Source organism: Chaetodon auriga, chromosome 17 (assembly GCF_051107435.1).
Source record: "Chaetodon auriga isolate fChaAug3 chromosome 17, fChaAug3.hap1, whole genome shotgun sequence".
Lineage (NCBI taxonomy): Eukaryota > Metazoa > Chordata > Actinopteri > Chaetodontiformes > Chaetodontidae > Chaetodon > Chaetodon auriga.
This window is the reverse complement of record NC_135090.1, coordinates 5,283,961-5,311,506: the sequence shown is the minus strand read 5'-3', so window position 1 is coordinate 5,311,506 and position 27,546 is coordinate 5,283,961. Positions and strand designations below refer to the sequence as shown.

The 27,546-nt window shown below is 46.1% G+C and overlaps 1 protein-coding gene across 6 annotated transcripts in view; it reads right to left on the bottom strand.

Annotated features, from left to right (window-relative positions):
• Positions 1-27,546, bottom strand: part of arid1ab (AT-rich interactive domain 1Ab) — a 53,832-nt gene that overhangs the window by 6,087 nt on the left and 20,199 nt on the right. For 2 of the 6 annotated variants that reach the window (XM_076754843.1, XM_076754849.1), the window contains exons 2-13: positions 26,378-26,599; positions 22,960-23,733; positions 21,983-22,099; positions 7,328-7,598; positions 6,551-6,640; positions 5,955-6,149; positions 5,118-5,418; positions 4,316-4,461; positions 4,079-4,176; positions 3,776-3,985; positions 3,448-3,652; positions 806-938 (exon numbers count right to left, since the gene is read on the bottom strand). In XM_076754843.1, the coding sequence (XP_076610958.1) occupies positions 806-938; positions 3,448-3,652; positions 3,776-3,985; positions 4,079-4,176; positions 4,316-4,461; positions 5,118-5,418; positions 5,955-6,149; positions 6,551-6,640; positions 7,328-7,598; positions 21,983-22,099; positions 22,960-23,733; positions 26,378-26,599 (2,762 nt within the window). The remainder of the gene's footprint in view (positions 1-805; positions 939-3,447; positions 3,653-3,775; positions 3,986-4,078; positions 4,177-4,315; positions 4,462-5,117; positions 5,419-5,954; positions 6,150-6,550; positions 6,641-7,327; positions 7,599-21,982; positions 22,100-22,959; positions 23,734-26,377; positions 26,600-27,546) is intronic. The other 4 variants (XM_076754844.1, XM_076754845.1, XM_076754847.1 and 1 more) reach the window with 4 other exon arrangements.

Below are 27,546 nucleotides of genomic sequence, written 5' to 3'. Positions count from 1 at the left end.
AGGCTTGTTAGTGAAATTAAGACTTTTTTTGGTATCATATCATATACTTTTAATATATTTAGGACTCCTAATTGGTGTGTTTCAAAATTCTTATTAATGTCTTTTCTTTTTGAAGGAGTTGATGTCCTGCCCCTTCTAACTCGCACCCAAAAAGATATATTACAAGTTTAAGAAATGAGAGATATGAATTGAGTTACATTATTGATATCAGACAAGGTCAAGTATTACCAAATTTCCATCTCAAGACATTGAAATCAGTGTGGGAACCATGTGCAGTGGATGCATCGACAGTATTTATTCAGCAGTTTTTAGGGGAAAAATCATTTTCAGTGTCTATGGAGACTCTAAGTCATCCAGGTCATTGTTATCCAAGGAGGGCTGAATCAAGGGCAACTGGACTTTGTTGTAGAAACCTGAAAACATTCTGTGTCTAATTTAAAGGACTTCTTCAGTTCTAAGGGACTGGTGGGGAGTCCCAGGTATTTAACCTCTGTAGGGTTTTTATCACTAGGTCACTTCTGAGTGTTTTGCAGCAGTAAATTTCCAAACCCCAAGCACATAAATTAAACAACAGTTTTTCATACTTTTATTATTATACTTAGACAACACTCCCATTAATAAGCTGGTTGGTTGTGCATGTATCTTAACATGATCTACCACAAAATACTTTACGGCACTTTTTCTTACTTGTTGTGCTCTAATTCCATTTCCTGATGCAATTTCTCCAGAGGGATCATTTTTATTGTGATGACTCCTGATATTGTTAACATTACAGAGACATGATCTTGTGGCTTCTGACTTTTACCTGACGCCAGGCATTGGAGGCATTTGCGTGTGCGGGGTGGAGGCTGGGGTGGGGGGCTTCAGGTCTCCCCCTTCTGCCATCGAACTACTGGTGGACTGAGGAGTCTGGGGTCCTTGTAGGGATCCAGAACCAGCTGCAAAACAAGGATATACACACTGAAAACTGAGAAATGACAAAAAAAAGTCCTCCAGTTTGTAAAATGTTTTTTTTTTTTTTTTCATTTCAGTGAATTCAAAGCACATCCCCTCCTCCTCCCTTTACTGCAGGAATAAAGGCGAGAGTTGATAGTGGATAGGCTGAGCACTGCTGGGGGCTTTCAGGAACACATGCTGCTTTTGGCAATCCTAAATCCCATTAAGAAATTCCTGAGCGCTGCACAGAGGAACACAGTTTGTGTCAAGCTGACTGGCTTTTGAGTGCACAGCCAGCGAAAATGTTGAATCTTCCAGCTCATCACAGCATGCCAATCCACCACCCACTCAACCCCACTTCCAACCACCCTCCTCCTCAACCACTGACAGCTCTTGGAGTCACCAGAGCGGCTTACTCAAATGAACTCCAGAACAGAATGTCTGGAGAATCAGGTCCGGACATGGTCCAGAGTTGCCCTTTAGAATTTGTAACACAACAGGAGATTGCCCTTGCCACACACGATCTTAACTACTGGATATACAGTGTTTGGGATTAGGTGGGAGGTTGTGCCTTGGAAGAGTGTGCAGGAGGAGGAAGGACTCATCTGTAATGACTGTTTTTGCATTGATATCAATGCTACATGTATTGGGACATGTCTGAAATTTCAAAGAAAGTGAAAAGCAAGATACAGGCAAGCAGAAAAGAGTACAAAGCAGCTACACTCAATGCAATGCTATCAACACGCCCACTCGCTCGCTGTCAATTCTCTCACAATGACCTGCTCTATTCACGCATGGGCTCAATCAGCCATTACACTTTGTAATAGGGAGGTGACACGCTTAAGTCCAGTTCATGTCATTTGCCTTCTCTCTCACACACACACACACACACACACAACTTGTCCGGGTAATGTCCTGAGAAGTTCAGAGTAGCGCTGCATGTGTGAATGGCTCAGGAAGCAATAATCTAAACCCTGACTCTGACAGATTACTGCCTGACCTGTAGAGACAAGAGACAGCAAGATGTGTATCTGTGCATGAGAGTGAGTAATTGTTTGTTTATGGTGTGTGCGTGTGTGTGTGTGCGCACACGTGTGTGAGAGAGAGAGACATAGTAGCGCTCATCCTTAACCTCAGCTCAGGACTTCTCACTATTAGCACGCCAGTCTGATGACTCACAGGTTCCCATTCATTAAACTGGCACACACATATACACACACACACACACACACACACACACACACACACACACACACACAACACCAGGGTCACTGGCAGGTCACATTTATTCACATTTTCTCACATCACCCTCTTGCCTCTCTAGCTCTCAGACAGACACACACATTAATCGGCTCCCCCTCCCCTCCCCCCTCCTCCCTCTGGGCAGGGATTTCCCTCTACTAAAGATGAAGGGAGGAAAGGGGAGGGGGGAGGGGGAGGATCTCGTGAGGATGGAAAAAAAATAGCATGGTAGAAACAGAGTCAGAGAGAGAGGGAGAGAGAGCAAGAGAGCGAGAGAGGGAGAGAAATCGCGTGATTTTTAAGCACACACATACACACACATTCAAGCCTCTTCCCCCCATTCATCATTTCTGGCTCAGTACTAATCTCCAGGGAGTGTTGCCTTGCCTCTGTAGCCCTGGGCCAGGCACCAGGCGGTGAGGACACGCCACTGACGGGGCATTGCTATCGCCAAATCACCTCCCGCCCCACACCCCTCCTCCCCTCGTTCCCATCTCTTCCTTCGTACTAACTAGAGGGCTGATGCCAGCTGACAAGCACCCTGATGTCTCCTGTAACAACACCACGGCGCTGACTCAGTGCCCCATGTCTGACAGCCTGGGTCTCGGCCAGACTGAAGCAACACGTGGTTGCTACTGGTGCGGTTGCTCCTGGCAGCTAAAACCAGAGTCCCTCCAAAACAAACAGCTTCCAGGCGACATCATCCTGAGACCCCCACTGCATCCCCCCTTAACCTCTGACTGACTGCCAGTTTACACACTGACTTTTTACCCAACATTGACAGTTCATTGAAAGATCTGGCATGCTGGTGGCACAAAAACACGACGTGGGGAGTCGGAAAGGACAAGTCGTTCGTCGTGTCCTGTGCAAATGCCAGGAGTATTCCCCCCAGAGATGTGTTCGTGGAACTGTCCAGAGGATGCGCTTCTGTGACTTACTACAGCACCGTCATTTACAACTCCTCCAATATATGCCAAAATAGCAGTGATTTATGGGGGATGGCAGCCCTGTATAGGAGATGACAAACGATGGTCTAAGATCGGCTTTTAACACCGCAATTAATAGGATACAATAAAATACACTGGTTTATAGGGCAGATGATGTGAGGCAAATAGAGCAAGGAGGATGTGATGAATTACATGGAAACCACACTGTCCCCCCGGGGAGAGAGGGAAAATGAAATAAGCTCTCAGTCACTGGATACCAGTGTGATTTAACTCAGTGGGGGAACGACATGGTGAAGAGGAGGAGGGGGATGCCGGTGCTCACCTGGGCTGGGAGGCTGGATCTTCGGCTGGTTCTTTTTGGTGTCTGTGTTGAAAAAGTCCGGGGGCGGGTCCTCGCCACGCTCGATCTTGCACTCAAAGGCGTACAAACACTGGATGTACTGTTTCTTGAGCGAACTGGCTGCGCTGCTCGACGTGCCCACGTTCAGGTTGGTGGCCAGCTCCCTCCACTTCTTGTTCTTGTTCACCTGGTGGGTGATAGAGGAAGGAGGAGGCTCAGATAACTACACACAGGAGCCTTAGAAGAATTACAGAGCTGTCTGTTCCAATGTGTGATATTCACATCAAATTCAAGGGGAATCCAGGCATACCTGGGTGAGGCCGCCAATCTCTTTGACAGACACGTAGAGTCTGAAGAGGTCGAGAGGCTTGCGTCCCACTGCGGGCAGGTTGTTCATGCCCATGGCCTTCTCCTCAGCAAACGCCAGGTATCGATCTACCCACATCTTCCTCTCTGGCTCTGGGCCAAGCTCATACAGACGAGTGATCTTCTCGTTGGTGATGGTGGAGGAGCTCGACTTCTACAACACAGATGATGGGAGGAAACCATGAGTTGGGAAAAAAAGCTTGAATGTAACAACAAGAATGCCATTGTGTGGACTTAGCACTGCTACCTTTTTGGATTCAGGCTTGGGAGTCCCTTCCACTTTGTTGTTCATCTTCTGGGCAGGGTTCATTTTATCCATGGCAAACTCCGAACTGGGAGCCATTCCTGGTTGTTTTTGGGGGGTAAAAAGAAGAGTGGGGAAAATAATGATGAGCAGTCTAGAACACCATATTATGGACACAACATCCAAGCCACAACAGCTCTGCAACCCCATGATCAAGGTTTCTTTGTAGCATTTACTTACCAGGGGTGTTGTTGGCCATATTTGCTCCCATTGGGTACGGCCCTGGCCCTCCCTGGTTCATCATACCGTGCATGCTGTTCATGCCAGGGCCATATGGAGAGCCTGCTCCCATCATGCCCTGGGACATGTTAGGGTAGCCAGGTGGCCTAGAGAAGAGAATGCTTGTTTAGAGACACTTGAGAAAACTGAGATACGAGTTAATGAAACCATATTATGATTATCACAAAGGAAATAAAAAAATATCTTACAGTTGAAATTGAATTCAAGAGTCATCCTTTTCATGCCTTTCTGTTTGATTCTGTAACAAATCTATGCTTTTTCCCTGTCTTGCATTCACTGAGTTCAGCTTATTCTGTAGGAAACATCAATTTACGTCATATGATTCTAGCAATTGCCAAGCCCACGAGTGCCTCTCTGTAGGCTGAGCTGGCAGCCTCACTGGGGAAAGATGTGATTCAGAGATGTCAGAGACCATCTCCTGCTCTCTCATTCTCTCCACTTTTTCCTTTTCTCTCATAGATAAGCATTTGGTCTACTGCCATCTACTCTGCAGCACACTCAGGCACCAAAACACACAACAGACCGGCTTGCACGTGGGAAGAACCAATCATTTCTCATGGTCACACAACCAGCACATATAAGTGAGGAGACACATGCACACACATTCAGCTACCCCCCAAAAAAAAAAAAAAAAAAAAAACCTCTTCAGGCTCAAAAGCCTTTACACAATGAGTCGAACTGACCTTTGCTAGTCAGCGGCTCCCTTATGTCTCATTGACACACTGAAGCTGTAAGCACCCACCTGTTGTGTATAGAGTTTGTGGGTCCATGGTGCATGGAGGGACCGCCGTCCTTCCTGTTCATGCCTGGAGGAGGACACATCCCAGACGCCACCTGAGGAGGCATGCCAGCCATATTTGAGGCCATCCCAGGACCGTAGGGCCGAGCACCCATCTGCCCTGGGCCTATTCTACCAGGCGGGATGCTTCCGTACGGAGCCCCGCCACCCTGACCAGGCATGGGGTTCATGGTGCCAGCCATGCTGGGACCGCTGGGGTAGTTGGCATTTGGCATCCCTGTGTAGCCGGGCTGCCTGGGGTAACCTGGAAGGGTCACAAATGGACAGAAAGTTTGATTTTAGCCTGCTATACCCAAACATCTGATTTTAGAAACTGTGTTTCAGGCTAAAACTGAGAAATTAGTGGAAGGACTTCTGCTCTTCTCTCCCTGCTGAGATAAAGAGTTTCAGCAGTCCAGCTCTAAATTTACCTCTGTGCTGCCTGTTCTGACAAGCAGCCCTGATGAAGCGGGCTTTATCTGGCCCTCGCCGTTCACTGCTATGACTCATAGCAGAACTTCTTCAAAGCCCACAGAAACCATCTGAGGCTTCAAAGTGAAGTGATATAATTTCATAAATATATGAAGTGAGAGGAAACTTCAAAGCAATTTTTAAAATCTGGGCTATCTATGAAATTGTGATGGTCGCAGGACGCCAACTGTAAACTCATTCATAATATTTTTAGGATTTGAACAAAACTGACAGCAGAGTGCACCACTTAACACTGTACTCTCCTCTCTCCTTTACTACTGTAAACTACTGCATCCAGTGTAGACAGCCTTTTGATGCAATACCACTTACACTTCTGCCCCGAGGCCTCACCTTGTGGACCATACTGGCCACCCTGAGGCCCGTAGTTTCCCATGGAGTTGTTCTGGGGATAGGTTCCCATCCCACTATGCATCTGGCCTCCCGAAGACTGGCGTGGAGATAAGGCGGAGCCAGGTTGTCCAGGGGACCCGTAAGGGGGCATCGGAGGGTTACGAATGTACTGAACTGGAGAGGATTGGAAAGGAACATCATTAGAAACACTATTCTTCATTCATAAAGCACCAAAATATTACTTTAAAAAATCCATGCATGTGCTCAAACACACTGTTACATAAACACATGACTATGTGAAGAACCTAGCTCTTTATTTCCTCACAAGCACACAGCAGTGTGTCTTTCTGCAGTTACCCTCATTTGACCTGGCAAGTAGACTATAAGCATACTCTTATTTAAAGACACAGCCTGAGGGAATGTTTACAGGAGGAAGGAATGCACACAAATGCACACAAGCCCACCTGCTGTGGACGAAGCACACACGCTTGCACTGTGCACACATAGCTGAGGAGGGGTTCTAAAGAGACCTCGATTTGAACCTGACATGTTCAAAAATGTCTTGAAGCACTCACCCCTGTCCTGGCCCATGGCTGACTGGTTCATGGAAGAGTGCATGATGCTGTCTGACTGGACGCTGGGTGGCCGGGGAGGCATCTGATTACCTGCAGGACAGCAAAAACACAAGGGCTCAGGATCTCGAAAACAGAGTAAAATACCTTCAGACCTTTGAAAATCTAACTGTCATTACATTATTAATCATCATATGATGATAAGCCAATCAAATCCAAACAAAAAATAAGATTATGACAGCGTCCTGCCCGCTGCCTGTGAAACTCTTCGCCACAATGAGTTGTTGGTGGCATCGTAACTTCTGTTTCTCCGGAGTCTGGATGGTTTACTAGCATCATGTGTGGAGAAAATGTTCCCATCTGGCAAGTCACTTCATGAATTACAAATGTGATCCGTTGTATCTGTGACCGAGCGAGTGTTGAATTAAAACTTTAAATCTTCCTCCTGTCTGTTTATGGATGTTTCACACACCATTGACTCTATATATGAAAAATGGATTCAAATTATTTTTCCTGGTTAGGTGTTTCAGCAGGTATCGTAACGCTGTAAACGAAAGCTGTAATACTATTTAAACAAAAAATGTGCAACACTATAAATAACAAAACAATGTGGTCAAGAAACATGAAGTCCAGATGTGTTTGGTAATGTATTTCAGCTGCATATCATACTTCTAACACTGCTGTGAACAGCTTTAAGGCAAGCAACAAAGATCTGTCAAAATCTGTCGTACATGAGCAAAAAATCAGATCAACATTTCCAAATTTAGATCTTTCACATACCATTAAGTGTTTTTAGTAGTCTGTCGTTACCTGGCACAGCAGCAGGGGACAGAGGACCGGTGCGGGAGGGGGTGACGCTAGCAGGAGAGCCCACGGGTGACGGCGATGGCCCGCGTATGCCTGGCAGGTGGGGCGAAGTGTGCGGAGAGAAGGGCGACTGCGCCGGATTGCTCTGCTCACCCTGACTGCTGGACACCCCTGAGGTGCTGACGCCTGGGCTCAGGGCCCCCTCTGTACCGGTGGGTAGGTCATCGATGGAGCCGGACAGATCCTGGAACAAGAGGAGCAACAGGGGTTAATGGTGTTTTTTTACAGGGAAAATGAGGTTAGTCTAGAATAATGAAGAAATAATGATGCAGAATTCAAAGACTGGGCGATCTAACACTGGGTAACCATAAAGACGGAGGCGGAAGTTTTGAATATTACCAAGCACATTTCTTTTTCTTGTGAAACCATGAAATGTGGATAACTTAGCTGAAGCAAAACACTTTGCATTCTTGATGGTTTATGTGCTTTCGAACACCTAATGCACCATTTCAACTGTTTGTAATGGGATGGGTTACATGGGAAGTACGACAGAGGAGAGGAGACATTAAGTGGACAAACTGAAACACGATATCAAAGGCAAACGGTCTGTGTGTCGGTGTGCGTTAGCATGAGCAGGGATGTAAATAAAGTTTGGCTCAGACTCTGAAATGTGAAAAAACTGGAGAAGAAAACATTTGAGGGAATGTGAATCCTGTTGAGGTTTTTTCCCCACACATACTCGAATGAGGAGGGTGAGAGTCGAGTCAAAGTCAAGTGAAGTCACATCGAGTGAGTGGAAATCCAAACGGCCACTGATGCGTTATAGCAATCTTTGCTTCTGCTGGGGTGTGTCTGTTTTTCTCTCATACAACACTGCCAGCCCTATTAAGGTACAAACACACACATTCAGGTGCAATGACTTCTTTTTCCGCTTTTTTAAAAATACTCCACATCCCTCCTATAATGCTGATAATGATCCATCCTGGCACAGAGAACTCTGTTTGTGTGGCTTGCAAAGAGAAAGTGGGGGAAAAAAATATTTGAAGCAAGTCATCTCGGGAGGCAGTTGAAATAATTGGTGCTGGGCACAGGCTCTGGTGCCATGTGGTGTTGTTATTGAGCCTCGCTGGCTGTGACACAAAGACAGCCAGGCAGGCAAGAAGGTAGGAAGGCAGCCGGCGATGATTATGTTTGTGGGAAGGTGAATGTTTACACACTGGCCACTCACGTGGAGCCCATGTGCTTGCTCAGAAATGCAAGCTCATCTGCCAGTCACATCGGAGGAGGGAAAAAAAATGGGAGGGAGGGAGGAGGAGGAGGGAAAAAAAAGCACTCATTGGAAGGTGGCCAACTATTCCCATAGAAATCTCACACTCGCAGGCTGGCTGCAGCCCCGAAGCCGGCGGTTTTGCACTTGAAACAGCGCCCGTTGCTATTTTTGGGATGTGACCTGATGGAGGAACCCCAGAGGGAGTGACAGGAGCAGAACGCTGATTCAGAATCCAAACCCCACCCCACCCCCCTCTCCAATCCACCCCCACCCTGTTCCCTCTGCCCTCCCTCCATCTCTTCCTCTCACTTCAGTGACTGCACAAACGCGGGCCTTTCTGACCCGCACGGAAGATGTGGCAACTACAAAACCATGCGAAACGTAGCAGGAGGGCTTTATGTATGAGAATCATCCTCTAAAGTGTTTCACTGGCTGATACCCAATTAATGTTCACGAATGTAAAAACAGGTCAGAGCAAGGCAGGGCCACGCTGGGTGAACGACACACAGCGGTGAGATCTTAATGCTCTGGAGCAGAGATCAAACAGCATGACATTCCTTGCTTAAACAACCGTGGCAGGATCCTTTTTCCAGCAGCCAGAATCGTCAGCTGACCTACATCCCCGCCCCCCTCTCCCCAACCAGCACCACCCCACCTCCACTCAGACATCATAAGACTGGTCATCTGACAGTGGGCTCAGTCTGAAGGCCCGGGGCCAGCCGCCAGATGACCACCTCAGCAGCTGCCACACTCAGCACGTCAAACTACCAAGCTCGTCACGTCAGAGATCATTACGCAGTCATGTCCCGGCACAGGAGCAAAAGGTCAGGGGTCAATTCCTGGAGTAAGGCCCAGGAGTCACGTCTCGGCAGGAGGTCACTGTGGACGGCTGCACAAGACATACACACTTCAGTCACACAACAGAAAGAGAGCTAGAAAGTCTGACAAGCAAGATACATCCTGAGGATCAGCGGAGCAAAAACCCACCAGAAAGCAGCAAAATTAGAGAAGTAACAGTCTTCATTCTTGCCTCTATTACCTCAGGAAGTGTAGACTATGGCTGGGTATTGATCCTCTGTGCATTTCTGGCACTAAGGTCAAGTATCAAACACCATCAAGTGCTAAAAACTAGCACTGGATCCTGTTTACTTTTTCTTTGATGAGACACTTTCTCATTTAAATCCCAATTTCGCCAATTGTAGATAACAGATTTTTATTGAAGGAAGGTTTTTCTACAGCTGCCTTAGTGGAGACTGTTATCCATCAGCTGTCTCAGTTTTAGCACTACCGCGAACAACAGCAGGGCAACGTCTTGTGTTTCACTCAGCTGTAAACTCAGAAAAACTACTGTCAGAAACGCTCTCAAATCCCAGCTCCAAACCAGTTATGTGTGTAACCTGGGATTTCCAGCATTGCTTTTGTAGCAGACAGGGATCATCTCACCTGGAACAAAGACCACCGCTGCTCACATCATGACAGCAACCGCAGAGGCATTTCATTACATTTAGAGCAGCTATTGCAGAGGCCGTCGTTTAAACTGAACGCTAGATTTATTGGGTCAGGATCCGGGTGGCGTAATACATCCATAAAACACTTTGATGGGGAAAACCCTGGACTATGAATGGCACATGACCACCTAACAGAATATGATACCTAGACTTCCAAAATCTTTGGCGGTGAGGAAGAATTCCACACTGCCCAGGGTCGATTCCAGGTTTTATTAGCGATGAGCTCCCGTCGCAAGCACTATTCTAGATCAGGGTTGGGGTTAGCGTTGGTAAATGATCCAGATCTGTTTATCGCACAGTATGTAATTTCCACCACTAGGGGTCTCTCAATCAAAACAATGTAAATAAACAACGTTTGTTGACATCGTGAAGATGTCTTCATTGTTTAACGACCACCATTATTGATGATATATCGTGGTTAATCCTGAGATGTTCACCAACAACAACAGTGATGTATTTAAGATGAATTCATGTTACATTTAGTTGCGGACTTCACTCAGCGATGTTTCATCTGATGGTGTTTCCTGTGTTTCCCAGGAAGTTGACTAGAGGGGGTAAAGGGGAATATGCTGCCACTGACAACCAAAGGAAATGCACCATTATCTTGAATTAAATTAGGGATTTCTAAAGTGTGTAACTAAACATCTGTTAAATGTAATACTTGTGGGAGAGTACTCCTGACAAAGGGGGTCAGTCCAGACTGGAGTCAACGTGACAGTTTTTTCTGGACTTCCTTTGGTCTAGAGGACTTGCAGACCAGAATTCTTCTGGAAACAGACCAAGAACAACCATATGTGTGAACACTATAGACCTGAATCAACTGACAGAATTAGAAAGTGACAGTGTAATCAACTCAAAAAAATGGATTTAGTGTTATTACTGTTTGATTACTCTCTTATTAGTCTAGCTTATTTCATTCAATGGAAAAGGGGGAGTTTATAGAAGAAACATGTTCATACTCATCAAAGTAAGAAGGTTTTGTTTTCAATGAAACTCGCCTCAACTCAACATTGAACCAAAAACAAAAATATTCCTGAAGGGGTTTTCGTAGGACAAAATCTCATCAAAATGTTTATTACCCCTAATAAATAACTGAAAAAAAAAAAAAAAAAAACATAAAAAGCAAATCTAGAAAAATATTCATACGTGCACCTGCCACACCAGCACGTATGCAGCACAGAGGGCGAGGTCTCCTGTAAATATCTGACAACTGACAGCTCTTACCCCTCAGCCTGGATAGGCAGAAGCAGTGCACACAAACACAAACACACACACACACAAACACACACACACTCAAACACACAACTCCTACCTACTCCCACTCTGCAGTCATTGATTTTTCCCAGCTCAATACTGCACAGCACCAGCCTGTTCTGCTGACTGCACAAGCCGGACAGCGAGGGGAGAGGAAAGAGGAGGAGGGGGGGGAGGGGAGGCCGGGGATACTGATGCTGCTGTGGTCCTGCTATTCAACACGTTCATTATCAGAAGGCAAATGATGAAGAGGACGTGGATGAGGCGTTCGGAGGGGTTGAGGGACAGTGGGGCGGCTAAGTTTGAGCGTGGGGGTTTATGAGCACAGAGGAAGGTTACAGCACTACTATCTATGACAATAAGAACAGCTGATAACATGAAACTATTTAAGGACACACTATTTTTCTACACGCGGGAGGAGTGGAAGATACGCGAGCTGTGTTGTGGAGAGAAGGAGAGAGCTGCAGCTCTTTCTATGGAGCTTCAAGCTCCTCTCTATGGCAGCCATTTTGTGTTTTTCCCAGCACTGCCTAACATGGAACTTCAGAGCTGAGAACTGCAGAACAGTGTTCATGGTGTTTGAGGGTTGAGGAGAGGCAAAAAGAGGCAGATTTGCACCAAGTGTGGCACTGAGAATTGAAGAAAATAAATTCAAGAAAATTTCTTCTAATGCAATTATTGTTCGCGATGGTGGGAAATGGCAGAAAGTCTTTACTATTCCCATTATTCCCATATTCTCCACTGCTCCTCTGAGCGTGCCTGTGCTGTCTCTGAGTCATCTGCTCTGCTCTCCTCTCTGCCGTCCTAATGTATTCCATTTGCAGATTACTTCACTGAATCAATCAAGCCCAACCAGAGCCATTAGTCTGCCAAGCCAGCCGATTTCTTCTTCCTCTTTTTTTTTTTTTTTTTTTTGTAGGTTATGAGAAACAGAAAGAGGGAGAAGAGCGGTAGTGTAGCGGCTCGAGGATAATGAAACATATCTGGATTGTGTGACCTCGGCCAGTAGTGTGTAACTAGATAGGGTGGTGGTGAGGAGAGAGACGAGGTGTGGGGGTGGGGGCAGAGTTCATCCCTCAGTCACACACTCTCCCTGACCCACTCCTCTGTCATTCTCAGACCTCAGGGTTTCACCAACCGCCTAGTTGGCAGGCTTCCTTGTTCTCAGGCCTCCAGATGCTAAACACAATATGCAGGGGAAAAAAAAAAACCAAAGCGCTCACTCACTCCAGACTTGCTCGCACACGTGCTCACACATCCTCTGTGGCGGGGCGATAGCTGAGGAAGAGAGAGTATGAACACGGGAAGAGTGAGGGGGGGAGGCTGGGGGAGATAGACGAGAGGTAAAAAAAACAAAAAAAAAAAGGCTGCATCTGAAGGGCTGCCATGGTTACTGTGATCCACGTGGTTGACACATTAGAGCCGACACAGTCCCTCCCCCCTGTTGCTGCCATCCCTCTCCCTCTCCCTCCCTCTCTCAGCGGCCTCCCTGCGTGCCTGGCAGGGTCACGGTGCAGTCAGCTACTACAAAAGAAGCAGCCCGTCATTGTTACAGGAAACGCAGACGCACCAAAGCCGTGTTCCTCCCCCCACTGCTCCTGCTCCACCGCCGCCATCGCTTTAATTACAGACTCAGCCTCCGGGCCTTTTGCGCTGAGGAGGCCTGGGAGACACGCACACATACACACACACACACACAGAACGGACAAACACGAAACAGCAAAACCTTGAACTTCTTCGGCGTCTTTCCCGAGTCCCTGATGTTTGTGTTTATATGCCGGCGACCTCGTCAGTGATAACACTGCAGCGCATTGCATCTACCACTCATTCAGGGCAAAGTGGGCTTTTGATATCCAAACAGGGTCATGGGAAAAGTCATCTCTTCCCTTTTAAGCTTAAGATCAAGTGAGAATTTCGCTGCACGTTTTCTAAAGGGGTTTCTCTTCTCCTTTTCCCAGCTCAGCCCCTGAACATGCTGACTTGACTGAGCCCAGAAGCGTAATATCTTCAGACCACGATCACAGCGTGTCTATCTGCACACACAGATGACGGATAGACTGCAGGCGCTCAGACAAAACAAAATTTAGCTGTCTAGTCTGTGAAACCACCTGTATTGACTCTGTGCTGCAGTACCATGAGATGACAGGAGGAAACGTTCAGGTGTTGACCGAGAAGACGGACAGGAGGGTGCCGCTGACGCCTCCGCCACTTGCCCTGAGGGTCCCACCTGCGTCCAGTGGCCGTGCCGAGTTATGAGGAGCTTCTGGGAAGTCCATAGAAGGCTTGGGGAGAGGCAGCTCCAGCCCCGGCTCGAGGTTTGCAGGGCTGAGCTCAACCATAAGGGGGCACTCCCATCCCACTATGAGGGAAGAACTGGAGAAAAGAGGAGAAGCAAGGCCCCTGCCTCATACAGCAGCAGCAGCAGCCATTACAGGGTTTCACATACAGCACAGGCTGATGAGAAACTCTCTACACACAGTTGGAGCAACCTATAGGTGCACAATTCGACTGTTACCCAATCCACACGATATAAATATGAGCTGTTGAGAAGATGGTTCAAAGAACACTCGGTGGATGAAATGAACGTGCCTGTGATCTGTTGTTTCATTTCTCCAAGATGTAAGCTAACAACAAACACGGAGAGTGAAAACAGCAGTAAGGCGACACGACGCTCGGAGCCTGGGAGTACCCTGCAGGGGTTACATATCTTGTCTGGAGTATCAGTGCCACAGAAACAATGTCTACTACCTTCACAGACGAGCTACCTCCAGCTCCCCAGAGATCACCATTACACTTCCACTTTATCACCAGCAGCCACGTGGGAAGGATAATAACACGGACAAGAAAGTACAAGATAAAAGAGTGAACCAGCATAATTCAGAAAAAGAGTCTCGTACTGCTAAGGCATAAAAAATACAATTCACTTGACAGTGATCAATACTGCTCTGCTTTAACATTCCTGTGTGATACCGGCTTGCAATCAAAAAGAAAATAAAGGCCAACTATGAATCTTAATCAATGAGTAGGGAGTTCTTTTTTAAACGCTCCACATTTTCCTAATTGAGCTTCTCTGTGGGGGTAACAAAAAAGAGGGTGTGCAAGGCACACAAACACTGCAGCAGCCTGTGTGTAGCTAACACAGAGTAGATGAAGGGAGGTGGTGAAGGGGAGGAGGGCGAGGGGGGCGGTCTGATTGCTGTGAATAATGGGGAGATGGTGTGTGCGTGGGGGGCCTTTTGTAGAGATCACAATAGTAGCAGGGAGTCCCAGGGCAGCGCACAGATGCCCAAGTGAGGCAGGCAGCTGCCCAGCCCGAGGTGAGGGGTGCTGGGATACGGAGGGCGAGGGGGCTGGAGGGGCCTCGGGGTGAGGTGGAGGGGGGCTGGGTTGGTGGGGAGGTTCCAGACCCCTTCAGCCAGTCTGCCTGCTCTCCAGAGCAGCAACGCCCCTCCCCTCCCACTGTCACACTCACACACAGCGTGTCTAGGGGGCGCTATCCAAGCAACTGCCGCCACCAGTGAATTAACTGGGTAGAGGGGGAGAAAAAAAAATAATACAGAGGCTATTTCATAGAGCGAGAGTTAATTTGATTGTGAGGCCGGTTTCATCCATCCAGGCTCAGCAGCTTGTTCCAGCGAGAGCAGGAGAAAGCAGAGCACAGACAGTGCTGCAGTCAGCCACAGTCTTTGTGCTGCAAAACTAGCTCAGCCCAGCAGAAATGGAGGCAGAGGGGAGGGGCATGGGAGAGTGTGTGTGCGAGTGTGAGAGTGTGTGAGTGAGCGGAGAGAGCAAGAGGGAGAGGGAGAGTGCTCTGTATGTGTGTGTGTGCCTGTGTGTGTGTGCGTGCAAGCTCACAAGAGCAAAACAGGGCTCGGGTTTTAGCAGGCTGAGAAACAATTCACTGAAGCAACTGCAAAACAACACACTTTGTCAGCAGATTGAATTTTCTCAAGTACATTAATTAAAAATCACATAGAGGAAAGAAAGGGGTGAGACAGAGAGGGAGCAAGGGAGAGAAACAGACAGGCTGGGAGGAGGGAGGGGGGTGAGAGCGAGCGAGAGGCACCCTGGAATCTGAATAAGACATGTCCACACAGGAAGCAAGGGCCCCAGAATAGCAACAGGAAACTGGCCCCGGACTCTGAATACTGTCAGCGTCAGAGGCTCGCAAAACAAGGCTGCGCTGCACAGCGTTATGAAAGCTGATTTACTGAGAGAAGAGAGAGAACGAGGAAGGGAAGAGGAGGAGGAGGAGGAGGAGGAGGAGGAGGAGGGTGCAGGCGAGGAAAAGAGAAAACGAGAATTTAGAAAGAGGAACGGGAGAGAGGCAGAGAGTGAATTTTTATATATATAAATATATATAAAAATATATATATATAAACAGAATGAAAGAGAGAAATGCAGCAAAAAAACAGTGTAATATTGAAAAAAGGCAAGGAGGGGGTTGGGCTGGGTAGGAGAGGAAAAAAAGTGGGCCGGCCTTGTCAGGCTGATTGCTCCAGAGCTATGTCGCAAAAACAAGCTTAGCTGCAGGAGGAGAGCAGAGCTGGGCTGGGCTGAACAGGGAATGGAGATTGCAGGAGGAACACTCAGAGTTGATCAACACCAAGACTGGAAGACTCCTCAGTTCCAGATCAGGAGGCTTGGCACATAACATTAAAGGTCATTTGGGGGGTGGGGGGGGGTCTGATGTTGTGATGTGGGTGGTCCCTGGGCTTTGCAAATGCATTGCAGACTAAATTCATGCAAGGGTGGGGTCCTGATGTGGTGGTAAATTTAAAGGCGGGAAAAGTTGGACAAAACTAGGACCTCCAGTTGACATGGAAAGACCAGCACCAAATTCAGAAAACAACTCCATCTACAGGCCTCTTATCTACTGCAGATTATACTAAAATTGTGAATTTCAAGTAGGGCTAAATAGTGGTTAACAGGCAAAGATACATCCCCGACACAAAGTAAACCCTGGGCCCTTCCTTCAAGTTAAACCACCCCAGATGAAGCCTCCTATTTGGAGAGGCAAGAGCAACAGGAAGATGGAGGACAGAGAAAACAAACTCAAGCGCGAGTGTGTGACCAACATGTGACCTTCCTCTCAAGTCTTGAGCACATTCAGACACATCAGAAAAGAGTAGCATCACAGTCAGTGGGCGGTCCTGAGTGGGATTAGCCCCACAGTGGAGAAAGGGGGTACAAAAGACATGGAAGCAGACAAGGAGATTTTGGGGGGAAAAAAAAAAGAAGAAGAAAAGAAAGAAAGAAAGAAAAAGAGAGCGAGCGAGGGGAAGGAGCTAGGTGGGAGGGAGGGGTGCTGGTGGTGGTGGTCCGGTTGTAATTCTCATTCCCATGAGCTGGAGAGGAAGTGTCACTTCCAGAGTGACAGCAAAGACTCTGGTCTGCTTCACTTGTGCTGGAGTTGGTGGGCTTTGGTATGACCTCCTGCGACGAGCTTTCATAACACGAGGGACACTATAACTCTCTTCCTTAAATAAAGACACTGGACTCACTATCTGTGCACAGAACGTTACTCCAAAAACCTGAGCAGCACTCACTGTGAATAGCCACTGCAGCCCTCACATTTAGCATTTCATAAAGTTGTGTGATTTGTGACGGACAGATTAAAAAAAGAACGGTGAGACTTCAACGAGCAGACACTGACACAGTCTGACTTTTAGCATGAGGCTCCACAAACTCTGGATCCTACACTTCCCATACTGCAGCAGTAAAGCTACCTAAACTCCCACATCTTTCAAACTCAACACCTCCTCTGGCCGGAGGCTTTCTATTTGTTTGTATTAGAAAAGTCTCAAACTGATATTACCCTGGTGGCAGCATAATGACATCATGTGGGCTATTATTTTTACTATCATTTTAAAAGCTCAAAGTCACAGGAGACTCTACACGACTGTTTGTGTAGTCCTCCCTGTGAGGAGTAAAATCTTTCATGTGTGTAGGAGTGCCCCATTAATCAGCATCCGTGGATATTCATTATACACAATAATGTCACACATTTGATAGAGAAAAGCAAAAAAAAGGCCCCTCTTTCTCTCCCTCGTCTTAGCTCTTAATTAATTTCCTTTCCTCGAAATGACATTAATACCAGGAACATTTTAAGACCACAGAGACGTCTACTTTCCAGCTGTATTGTTAATTGTGTTGTGCTCACTCCAAGTTGTTTTAGATTAGCGTACACTGTAAAGGTTTTAAAGGATTTCCATGCAGACAACAACGGTTATAGGGAACTGACATCGAGGTAAATACTCAGCAGTCAAACTGCATGTGTGTCCTGGAGCCAGGAACCAGCTCGACCTGCTCAGCTGGTTCCACTATGCTGCCTGTTTTTTCCCCTCACTCCTCCTCCACCTCTTATCGACAGGCCTTTCCTCAAACTGACTGTTGCTTTCCTACCTGCGCCTTCCAGCAGGCGCTCAGCCGCCTGTATTCCTTTATTCCCACCTCAACGGCAGCTTAACAGACGCTGGGTTTTTAGCACCTGGCTCAAACAGACCCATCTGTGCTCTGGATGAGGTGATGTCTGGCTGGCTCTATGCGAAAGCTACTAAAGTAGCTAAATGGCGCTTACCCCTCCGCCGCTGTTGGATCACGATTCAAACACATTCTGAGGCAGATGAAAACAAATGCGTCTGTACGAATCACTGCAGGTTCTTGCAAAATAAACACAAATTAAACCTGCAGATCTGTAATCTGCACCGAACATTCTGTCAGGTGTATTTTAATTTGGAAAGCATTCTTCTTTGTTTAACATGAGAAAAGTTAGTTAATTAAGAATTCGACAACACTTCACAAGCACAGAGGCACAGGCACGTGTGAGCACTGATCCCCTATTCTCGATCAATCAGAGGAATCACTGCATCTAATGTGTTTGTCAATCCACCACGTAAAACAGAAAATATGACACCTGATATGACACCTGGCTACACAATAAGGTTGTTTTTCTTTGTGGTGCACTTCCTTTTTAATGCAAAAATAAGGTTGCTAACTGCTCATCGGGGCTGGCTATCATTTGAAAATTTTCAACACTACTAACACAATATCTGTCATACTTTTTTGTATTACCCTACTTTGAATTATACAGCTTTTTTCCCTGCAAAATCCCTATTTCTAAGCAAACTCTCAAAAATGTATAAGTGTTTAATTTGGCTTCATAGAAAAAAAAAGTCATACAGGAACTTGCCAAATAAAATAAGCAAAAATGATCAAAACTGTGATTTCTAATGAATAAATTAACCAGACTAAAGGGTTTACCAAATCACACACATTTTAAAGAATTTTGAAGCATTTCTTGACACCCGCCATGGCAGAGGTTTGCTTCCATCTTAAACACAACGCAGGCTGATTCCTCACTGACAATGTCGAATGCAACAGATATTCTCCTCTTCTGAACAATATCTTTCTATACATTTTACAAATAGCAGCCTATCAGAAACTCATAAGTTAGCCTGGTTATCAAAATAACTTCATTTTCCAGTACAACAGATAACACTACTGTATATTTACTCTGAACACGTGCAGGAGCCAATTCAACTGTTTTGACACAGGCAGTCGGCACGGTCTAATCTGCAAACAGTGTCATGTCCACTCCACAGGGGTGCAGAGAGAAGAGGGAGATGAAGAGAAAGGGATCAGTTCGTCTCTTACTTAGCCAGATTAATGGCTCTCGCGGCCAATCACAAAGCATCGAAAGGGAATCCCCAAGAAGTCGGAGGGAAATAAATAAAAATAGCCCTGGCCTGGCCTGCTCGGCCAATGGCTGAGCCCACTGAGAGATGTATTAATAAATAAGAGAAATAAATAAAAGAGGAGGGAAACACATCCTGAGGGCATCCCCTACTGGCATAGACAGCACTGCTTCTCATCCCTCCCTCCCTCCCTCACACTCACAGCATCTCCCACTCCAACCAATCACTCACACTATTTGAAGTTATTTGCTTGCACTCCCTCACCCCCCCCCCCTCGCCACCGACTCCGCTCTCTCACTTTCATTCTCTCTCATTAATGATCTCATTTCTCACTCTCCTTCCCCGAGGCCCAGAATGAGGTTAGCTCCGCAGTCTGACCTATAAACACTGCCATGGAAACTGCAACGTGTTACAGCGAGACACCTCTTTAACAGGGAAGATGGGGGGTGGGGGGCGGGGGCGGGGGCGGAGGGGGGGGAGAGGGAGTTCTCTCACCTTTATCTTAGCCAGAGGGCTATCAGACGCCAGATTTGCTTCACTTTCAACAATCCCTTTCCTGGCAGAAATGTTTTTTTGCCCTCTCAGAATTTTGTGTCTAACAAGTCAGGAGAAACCTGCACCGCTCCAACACGCTTTACTCACTCTTGGCATCTGCTTGTTGTTGTGTGCTTTGTGAAGTCAGAGGCAGCAGAGATGGGGTCCAAATTCAAAAAGATGTCAGTAGGAACGTAGATTTTTACTCTTGTTACCTCTAACATTTAAACGATCAGCTCAGCCCCAAATTTCAGTCATTAATGTCCAGATATCAGATTAAAAAAACATTGCTATATGCCAACTGGAGGAAAAAAGTTCATGTTAGGACAAGTTGGAATTTTTGAGCAGAGTTCAGTACCTGAATGCCAGTAATTTAGCAAGCATGTCAACAGACAGCAGTAAACAAACCTGGGAATCCAACAGTGTCAGCAGTCCAAAGTACTGAATATTGACCCTGCTCTAGTAAAGCATGCGATACCCACAGCAGTTATAGGTCTGAAAAAGCATAAAACGTCCATCACATTGCTGTGAAAGGGTCGGTGCAGCTGAATTTGTGTTTGGTAGTCAATCAGTTGCAGATTGTGCCCAAAAATCTGACATTTATCCCACATTTCAATGTATTTTCCCCACTCAAAGACCTCTGGTCCCACGGAGACAAAACTTCAGTTTATGGCTGTGCTTACTTCTATGGTTAACTCTTACTGCTGTGGGTGATAATTGCTGGATTATGCAACAAAGTCAGGCTCCGAGTGATGTTGGTTACATGACAGCTTTGAAAATGAACTGGCTAAAAGCAGCTATGTTTAACATTAAGGGAGATGGAAAAGAAAGGACAGCTGTTCACTGGGGCTGCGCTGAATGTCTTTTTTTGTTTTTTACATTCATCAAGCTTCAAATGTTTGCCATCATATTTAATGACACCATCACCCCCCCAAAACAGTTAAAATAAAAGAAATCCTTGAACAATAGCCTCAATGTGAATAAAGTGATTCATTGGATTAAATGTGTTTTTTTTTCTGAATCAATCTTCTTTTTTAATAAATATAACTCATCAGTTTTGTTATCATAAATACATGCAGGCAGGTGGCTAATCCAATAAAGACATGAAGTAATATGCTTCAAAACTGGTGATTGATGGAGCACTGCACGCCAAGCCAATGTAGGTACATGATATCATCCTTTTTTTTTTTTTTATAATGACTTCAGTAATTCACAGTGTTGGAGAGGAAAGATATTTTTTTGGTACAGTGGTTATATAAATGTAATTTATGGCAATGTTAGATGGCTGCTCCACCACCTCATTAATACAGGTGCGGGCCTCTCACAGTTTTGACCGCAGTGAAAATGTTGCTTTTGATGAAAGGCAAAACTGCAACAAATACAGAAAATTGGATCATTCAGCTTCGAACTGTTCAGTACGGGCCTTGTATTAACTGATCGGGGTGAGGGAAATAAATTGACTCACATAAAAAAAAAAAAAAAAGTTAAACCAGTGATGCTGGTCAGTAAATCAGACTTCAGCACAACAACATAACCATTTGGTTGCCAGTTCTGTTTCACATTGCTTTTCAGTGGAGGAACATCCTGAAAACAGTGCCGCCCTTTAGATTTATTCAACTGACAGTTACTTTTGAAACAAGAACATATTGGGAATCAGAACTGAATACTGACATTTGTGGAGATTCGCAGCGCTACCAACTGTGTATTTAGCGGTCCTTCACTGTGGTACAATTTGGACTAGCACGGGAGTGAGTCCCAAACGACTAAGTTTGCCTTCACAGTGGCAGTTAAGTGTAAATCCATAAGCGGTTTGCCTTCCTACATAGCAAAATGAACCTTTTCAATGAACCTGGATGCAGATCCAGAAAACATGTGAGTGAGATCTGGTCTAAAATCTGCTCTAGTCCGCCAGCGACACTGTCAACATGCAAATGAAGATTAGACTAAGGTTAGGACGGCAGAGAAGCTGGCTGGCATTTCCTATGGTCCTTCTATCACATGCTGCTTTCCCAATTTTGACAAATAAAACTATAAATTCAGAATCCAAGTCCAAGTCCCTTATTCGTTTAAAAAAAAAAAAAAAAAAAGCTACTTGCAGTGCAACATTACGAACTATTGTCTTTTCTGGCCATGGCTGCAGGAGAGCATGATTACCAACCGCTGGACTGACTCTGGTCATAAGATTAAAAACTACTCCGGTTGTAAATTGTCCTCTTTAGTGTGATTCTAGATTTGTCTGAGGGTTATTAGATATATATTAACAGGGCAAATAATGGAGGTTGTTGGTGGCCATGGATGCCCAGTGGATGAAATCCAGCTACAACAAGCACAAGTCAGATGTTAAATGAGAAGACAGAGGGCTCACCGGCAGACTGGATGGCCGGCCCTGCATGCTGTCTTCCTGACTGCTCTTGTTGGAAGCCATGGGTTGGTTGGAAGGAGGAGCGCTGGACTGGGAGCTAAAGGAATCCTGGGAGAGTTCCTGATTATGGGGACAAGAAGGAGATAATACAATGGATTCCACACATTTAAAAAAAAAAAAAAAAATCCCCAAATGAAGCGCCTTGTTACTGCTTATTGACTCTTTGCAATGTACAGTTCTCCACTGGGCTGGATAAATGTAGTGTGCAGTGCCAGGAGCAACTCCAACAACTTACTGCATGGCACGTCTGTGTCACCATACGAGACATGGCATAAAAAAAAAAAAAAAAAAAAAAAAAAAAGTCATGCCTTACTTTAGAGCTTTTTGCCAGCAGAGCTCACTTGGCTTCATCCTCATTTTATCTGAAGCGTTTTTCGACCAACAACCTATACTGAACAACAAAGCTTTTCTCCTGTGTAATGTAGGGGTTGTGTGTTCTAAATCCCACTGTTTCAACAGACGGAAGCCCCTATAATTACGTAAATAATTGAACTTTACGTAAGCAACAAGTTAGCCCTTTATGGCTTATGCAAAGGTTCACTCAAACCCTCCAGTAGCTGCTTCACAACTAAAGCCTTCCAGATATTCACCCCATTTTTGGACCAGTTATTCTATGTTAAGGAACACTAAGTACAAACTATTTACTTTAACCGTCTATTGCACAGCAAAGTCAAATATGACCAAAAGGCATGAAACAAGGGAAGGTGACTGGGAGGTGTGCACTGTGAAGCAGCTGCAGACAGTTTTCAGTTTGTATTAACACTGTAAGGGAGGCATGGACCACATTTACAGAGCACCGCTAAAGTACAGCTAAAGCAAAGAGCATGTGTCAGTTTAGGAATCTGCTGCTGCAAACAGAAATAGAAACAAAGATGAGCCAATACGGCCTACTGTACTGACAGTTCTGCTGGGGATATTACCTGTGGAGGAGGCGGGAACCTCTGATATGGTGACGGTTGTTGCTGTTGTTGCTGTTGCTGCTGCTGCTGCTGCTGTTGTTGTTGTTGTTGTTGCTGCTGCTGTTGCTGTTGTTGTTGTTGTTGTTGCTGCTGCTGTTGTTGTTGTTGTTGCTGCTGCTGTTGTTGTTGTTGTTGTTGTTGCTGCTGCTGCAGAGGGGGTGTCTGGGAGTAAGGTGATGGTTGACCCTGCTGGCCATGACCTGGAGGTTGCTGGGCTTGAGGAGGTGGACCTCCTGGTTGTTGTTGTTGCTGCTGCTGCTGTTGTTGTTGTTGTTGTTGTGGGGGAGGTGGTGGCCCTTGCTGCTGCTGCTGCGGGGTTTGCTGCTGCGGCGGCTGCCCTGGTCCGGGAGGTTGTGGGTAGCCAGGCTGACCCTGAGGGCCCTGCTGACTTTGAGGACCTGGTCCCTGCTGCTGTTGAGGCTGCTGCTGCTGCTGGGGAGGGATATAAGGTGGCTGTCCTGGCTGTGACTGTGGGGGCTGGCTATAAGGAGGCTGACCTGGAGTAGGGCCATGGGGACCTTGGGATTGTGGGAAGGGGGGTCCTGACTGCCCATGTTGGCCAGGAGGCTGAGACGGGTGGCCCTGCTGAGGGTATGGGGTTGCAGAGGTGCCCTGGGGTTGTCCAGGATATGGAGGCTGCTGCTGGCCAGGGTGAGGAGGGGGGCCATGCTGACCATAGTAGCTCTGACTCTGCTGGCCGTAGCCACCCGGCCCCTGTTGTCCATAGGCTGAAATCTAGACATGAACACAGAGCGATTAGTCAGGTCAGCAATAGTTCGCCTTAAAAAGAGGAAGAACACTCAGGATATGTGAGTAAATATAACCCAGCACAGCTGAACTGCCTGTGAACATAAACAGCTTTCTTCAGTTGAAAGATTTTACTACAGCTTTACTATCCTGAGCCTCTCTGTGGAATATCAATCACTACCTGAATACAGTCTGTGCACTGTCAGGATCCTTTCTTAAGCTGCAAAATTCTGTAAAAATAACCAAATATCCAGTCACCTCTTTGATTTTTTTTTACCATTCATTCTCAGCGGAGTAATCAGAGCATCTCTTCATCTTACTCACAGATTAAAAGGGAAAGACAACTGCTCTCAGCGTCTGTAAGAGAGAGGAGTGTGTTCCTCGCTATAAACTGATCAGTCAAAGCGCATAAGAAAAACCATCTAAGTGTAAGAATTCAGCCGTGTATCGCTTTAAATTACAGCCGTGAAAATAAAAATTGAGTTTTGACTTCATCTCCTTGAACCTCAATATGAGGCTTTTCATATTCTGCCCGATCCTGTGCACGGAAAGCCTTTCAATACAGCGTTTTCGTTTCATTACCCTCAAGGAGCATGGAAGGAGAAAACCCTGACCTTGTGAGGAAACACAGTAATAAAAAAGGAGAGAGGAAAAAAAGAGCCACGTGTTGTTTTGGGAGGGTTCTGAGCTACTCCAGAATTCAAAGAAAATAAGAGATTGTAAAGAACTGCCACACATTTTAAACAACATGAAGTGGCTATATTGTATCTGTCTGACAAAGGGAAGGAAGCAGTTTTCTTCTCTGCAGGGCACTTATCGAGTCCACGGTCAGATACCAGGCAGGCCAGTATGAGATAATCACACCACACAATGGGCACAAGACCACAGACAGTGGACGTGGAAGAAAAGGCTTCACTCTACGGGATTCCCTGCATGCATTTCTCTGTTAAGGCGGACTGCCTGGCTGAGAGAGTTCAACAAGGGTCTTATACCTAGCTATAAGTAAGTAGCTATGACAAACTGGATGTTTGCTGTTTTCAATTGGGCAACGCTGTCGGAAAATGCTTCCCACTGTGACCGTACACACAACCTGAATTTTCCACAACTTTTGCTTTTGAGCATGAAAATAAAGCAGACAGTGAAACGTTGATGGACTGCTCTCTTTGAGTCAGTTCCTCTGAGAGCTTTTATCTTCAGTCCATTTTCAGGACAGAATTTTAGTTCTGTTGGTCGGATCGTCTATGATCAATAGGAGTGGGAATCTTTGGCATGTTACAGTCTTGTGTTGTTATGTTAGCAGTCTTAAACAGTGTATCATCGATGGTGCTCTCCTGTCTCCCTGCTACAGAGTTTGGGAATTTGGAGGTACTTATCTGCTTTCTTGCTGAGACCTGGGTGGGAAGAGTGATATTTTTTGTCTGTCTGCCAGACATTCAACTACAACAAGCAGTCACTTAGCTTAGCTTAGCATAATGACTGGGTACAGGGGAAAAAAGTTAGCCTGGCTCTGTTGGGAGCAACCAAATACAAATCTGTGTTTAATCCATACAGAAAAAAGCATTTTATGAAGGTTTATATGTGGAACTACTTCTTATTCTGAAGCAGAAGGAGCCAGGTTTTTTCTCCGTTTCCAGCCTTTATGCTATGCTAAGCCGAGAGTGGTATCGACTTCCTCCGACTCTAACTCTTCACAAGATAGGAATTAGGGTATTTCCCAAAATGTCAAACTATTGCTTTAAGTGCAGCTACATCCATCAGCTCCACCTCTAGCTAAAAGGATATGCTCCTCATTTATGTGAATCATGATTACTCACTATGAACAAGTAACTGGCTCTGAACTCCTGCAATACGTTACCATTTCCACCATTCCCATAACAGTCATTCACAGACCAAATAAACGTTCTACTGCCTCAACTAACAGGAATGTAAAAACCATATCAACTTATGGTCTGGACCTCAAACCATATCCTGCACCATGACTGTACTGCAGACACTCATAATGGCTCGGTTAAATGTCCTCTCCTAAGTCTTATGATTTTAGTAATTTAGTGGATTCACCTGGTTTAGACTTTTTACTCACAACAGAGATTTGGCCTGGGTCTGGTGATCCGTTGTTTCTCTGCTCACCGAGCAAAACAACAGGTTGTGTTGGTGGTTCGGAACATCTTTGTAAAAACAGTGCCACCCTCTCTGACGTGGGCAGGATGAATCCAACTCACTGTTTATAACATGCTGCCCCAAAAACCTTATCTGAGTTCACATCCGGGACAGTGACTTAATATTTGGTGATTTCAACACTCATGCTGATGACGGCTCAGGTTCGACTTTGACTTTTTGAACATGACACAATCCTTTAACCTTGGCCAACATGTCTCTGGAGCCAGACATAACCCTGATCACATGATGCACTTTGAACTTGCTCCATTTTGAAGTAAATATCATTCAAAGGTTCTTCTCATTTCTCCACATGGTACAAAGATGGGAGAAGTTAAACTGAAATCACTGGGCTGAGGCTTTGACTGAGGACTCTGGGTAGAAGCGTCTTTTATGTCAAACTAAAACTTCAAAGAGACGTTTGTGTAAGGTTACAATGGAGACGCAGGGAAAGTCATCTAAATCAATAATTACTGACCTGCTGTCCATACTGCATGCTGCCCATTGCGCCAGGTGTCCGGCTCTGCATGCCCATAGGATACCTCTGAGGGCCTGGTGGTCCATAGCCCTGCCCTGGGTAAGAGCCTCCCTGCTGGGGTCCAGGCCCTGTGGGAGGCCCTTGCTGCTGCTGGGAATAGGGGTTGGGTCCTCCATATGGCTGGCCACGCATCTTCCCTACCTGGTCCATTGGGCTTGGAGGCTGGAGGACAGACAGAGACAATGTTTCAATGAGCTGAAACAGTGGATGGAGGGACTGGCAAAACTATATGAAAAGGGGCTGACTTTAGAGATAATTGTCTGCCATTTACTCATGGTTTTGGGGTTGATGATTATGATGTGTCTTCTGCCCCTATTAGACTGTGCAGTCACACACCCTAACAAGCTATAACAAGCTCTGTCGTGATGCAACTGATTGTTCAGAATCCAGTGATGTGACAGGAAAAACTGAGCGAATGTAGTCCACTTCAAATATAGCGCGAGCTATTTTGGAACCTTTTAGTAGGTTTTCTTGAAAAAGCATTACTCAGCAATGAACACAAATGATAACTCTACCATTGCAGCGTGTCGTGCGAGCATCATCTCATAAACCAGTCACAGTATAATCAAGTAAATATAGAACAAAAAGCAGAAGGGGGAGGGAAAAACAGTAGTGGATTTACTTTCCTACTAGAAAGGGAAAAAATTGGCCATGAATGAATGAATGAGCCCACTATATCCGCCAGGAGCGTTTCCCTGCCCAGGAGATCATTGTGCCAGTGGGTGGATACTGTTTCGGCGGAGACGTCGGGGAGGGTTTCTATGAAAATAAGCTTAAGGAAGTGGAAGTGTCTGCGGTGGCTGGAGCTGGGCCCACCCCTCAGCTGGAGCCACGTCAGGATGGAGGAAGGGGTGGTGGTGGTGGTGGAGGGGGCTGACCTTGGCCGGCTTGGACTCAGGGAGATCCACATGGCCCGGGCAGGCAATGTTACTGGGCCAGACGGCCTTTCTGGCTAGAGAGCCGGGGAGGGAAACAGAGAGCAGGGGAGGAAGAGAAGGGGGGCTGATAATGAGGTAGCCTCGCCTGTCAACAGCTGGAGCCAAGGTCATAAAGTGTCTGATGCTGTGTGTGTACATAAGAGATGAGCTTGGTGGATTCCCCCCAAACAC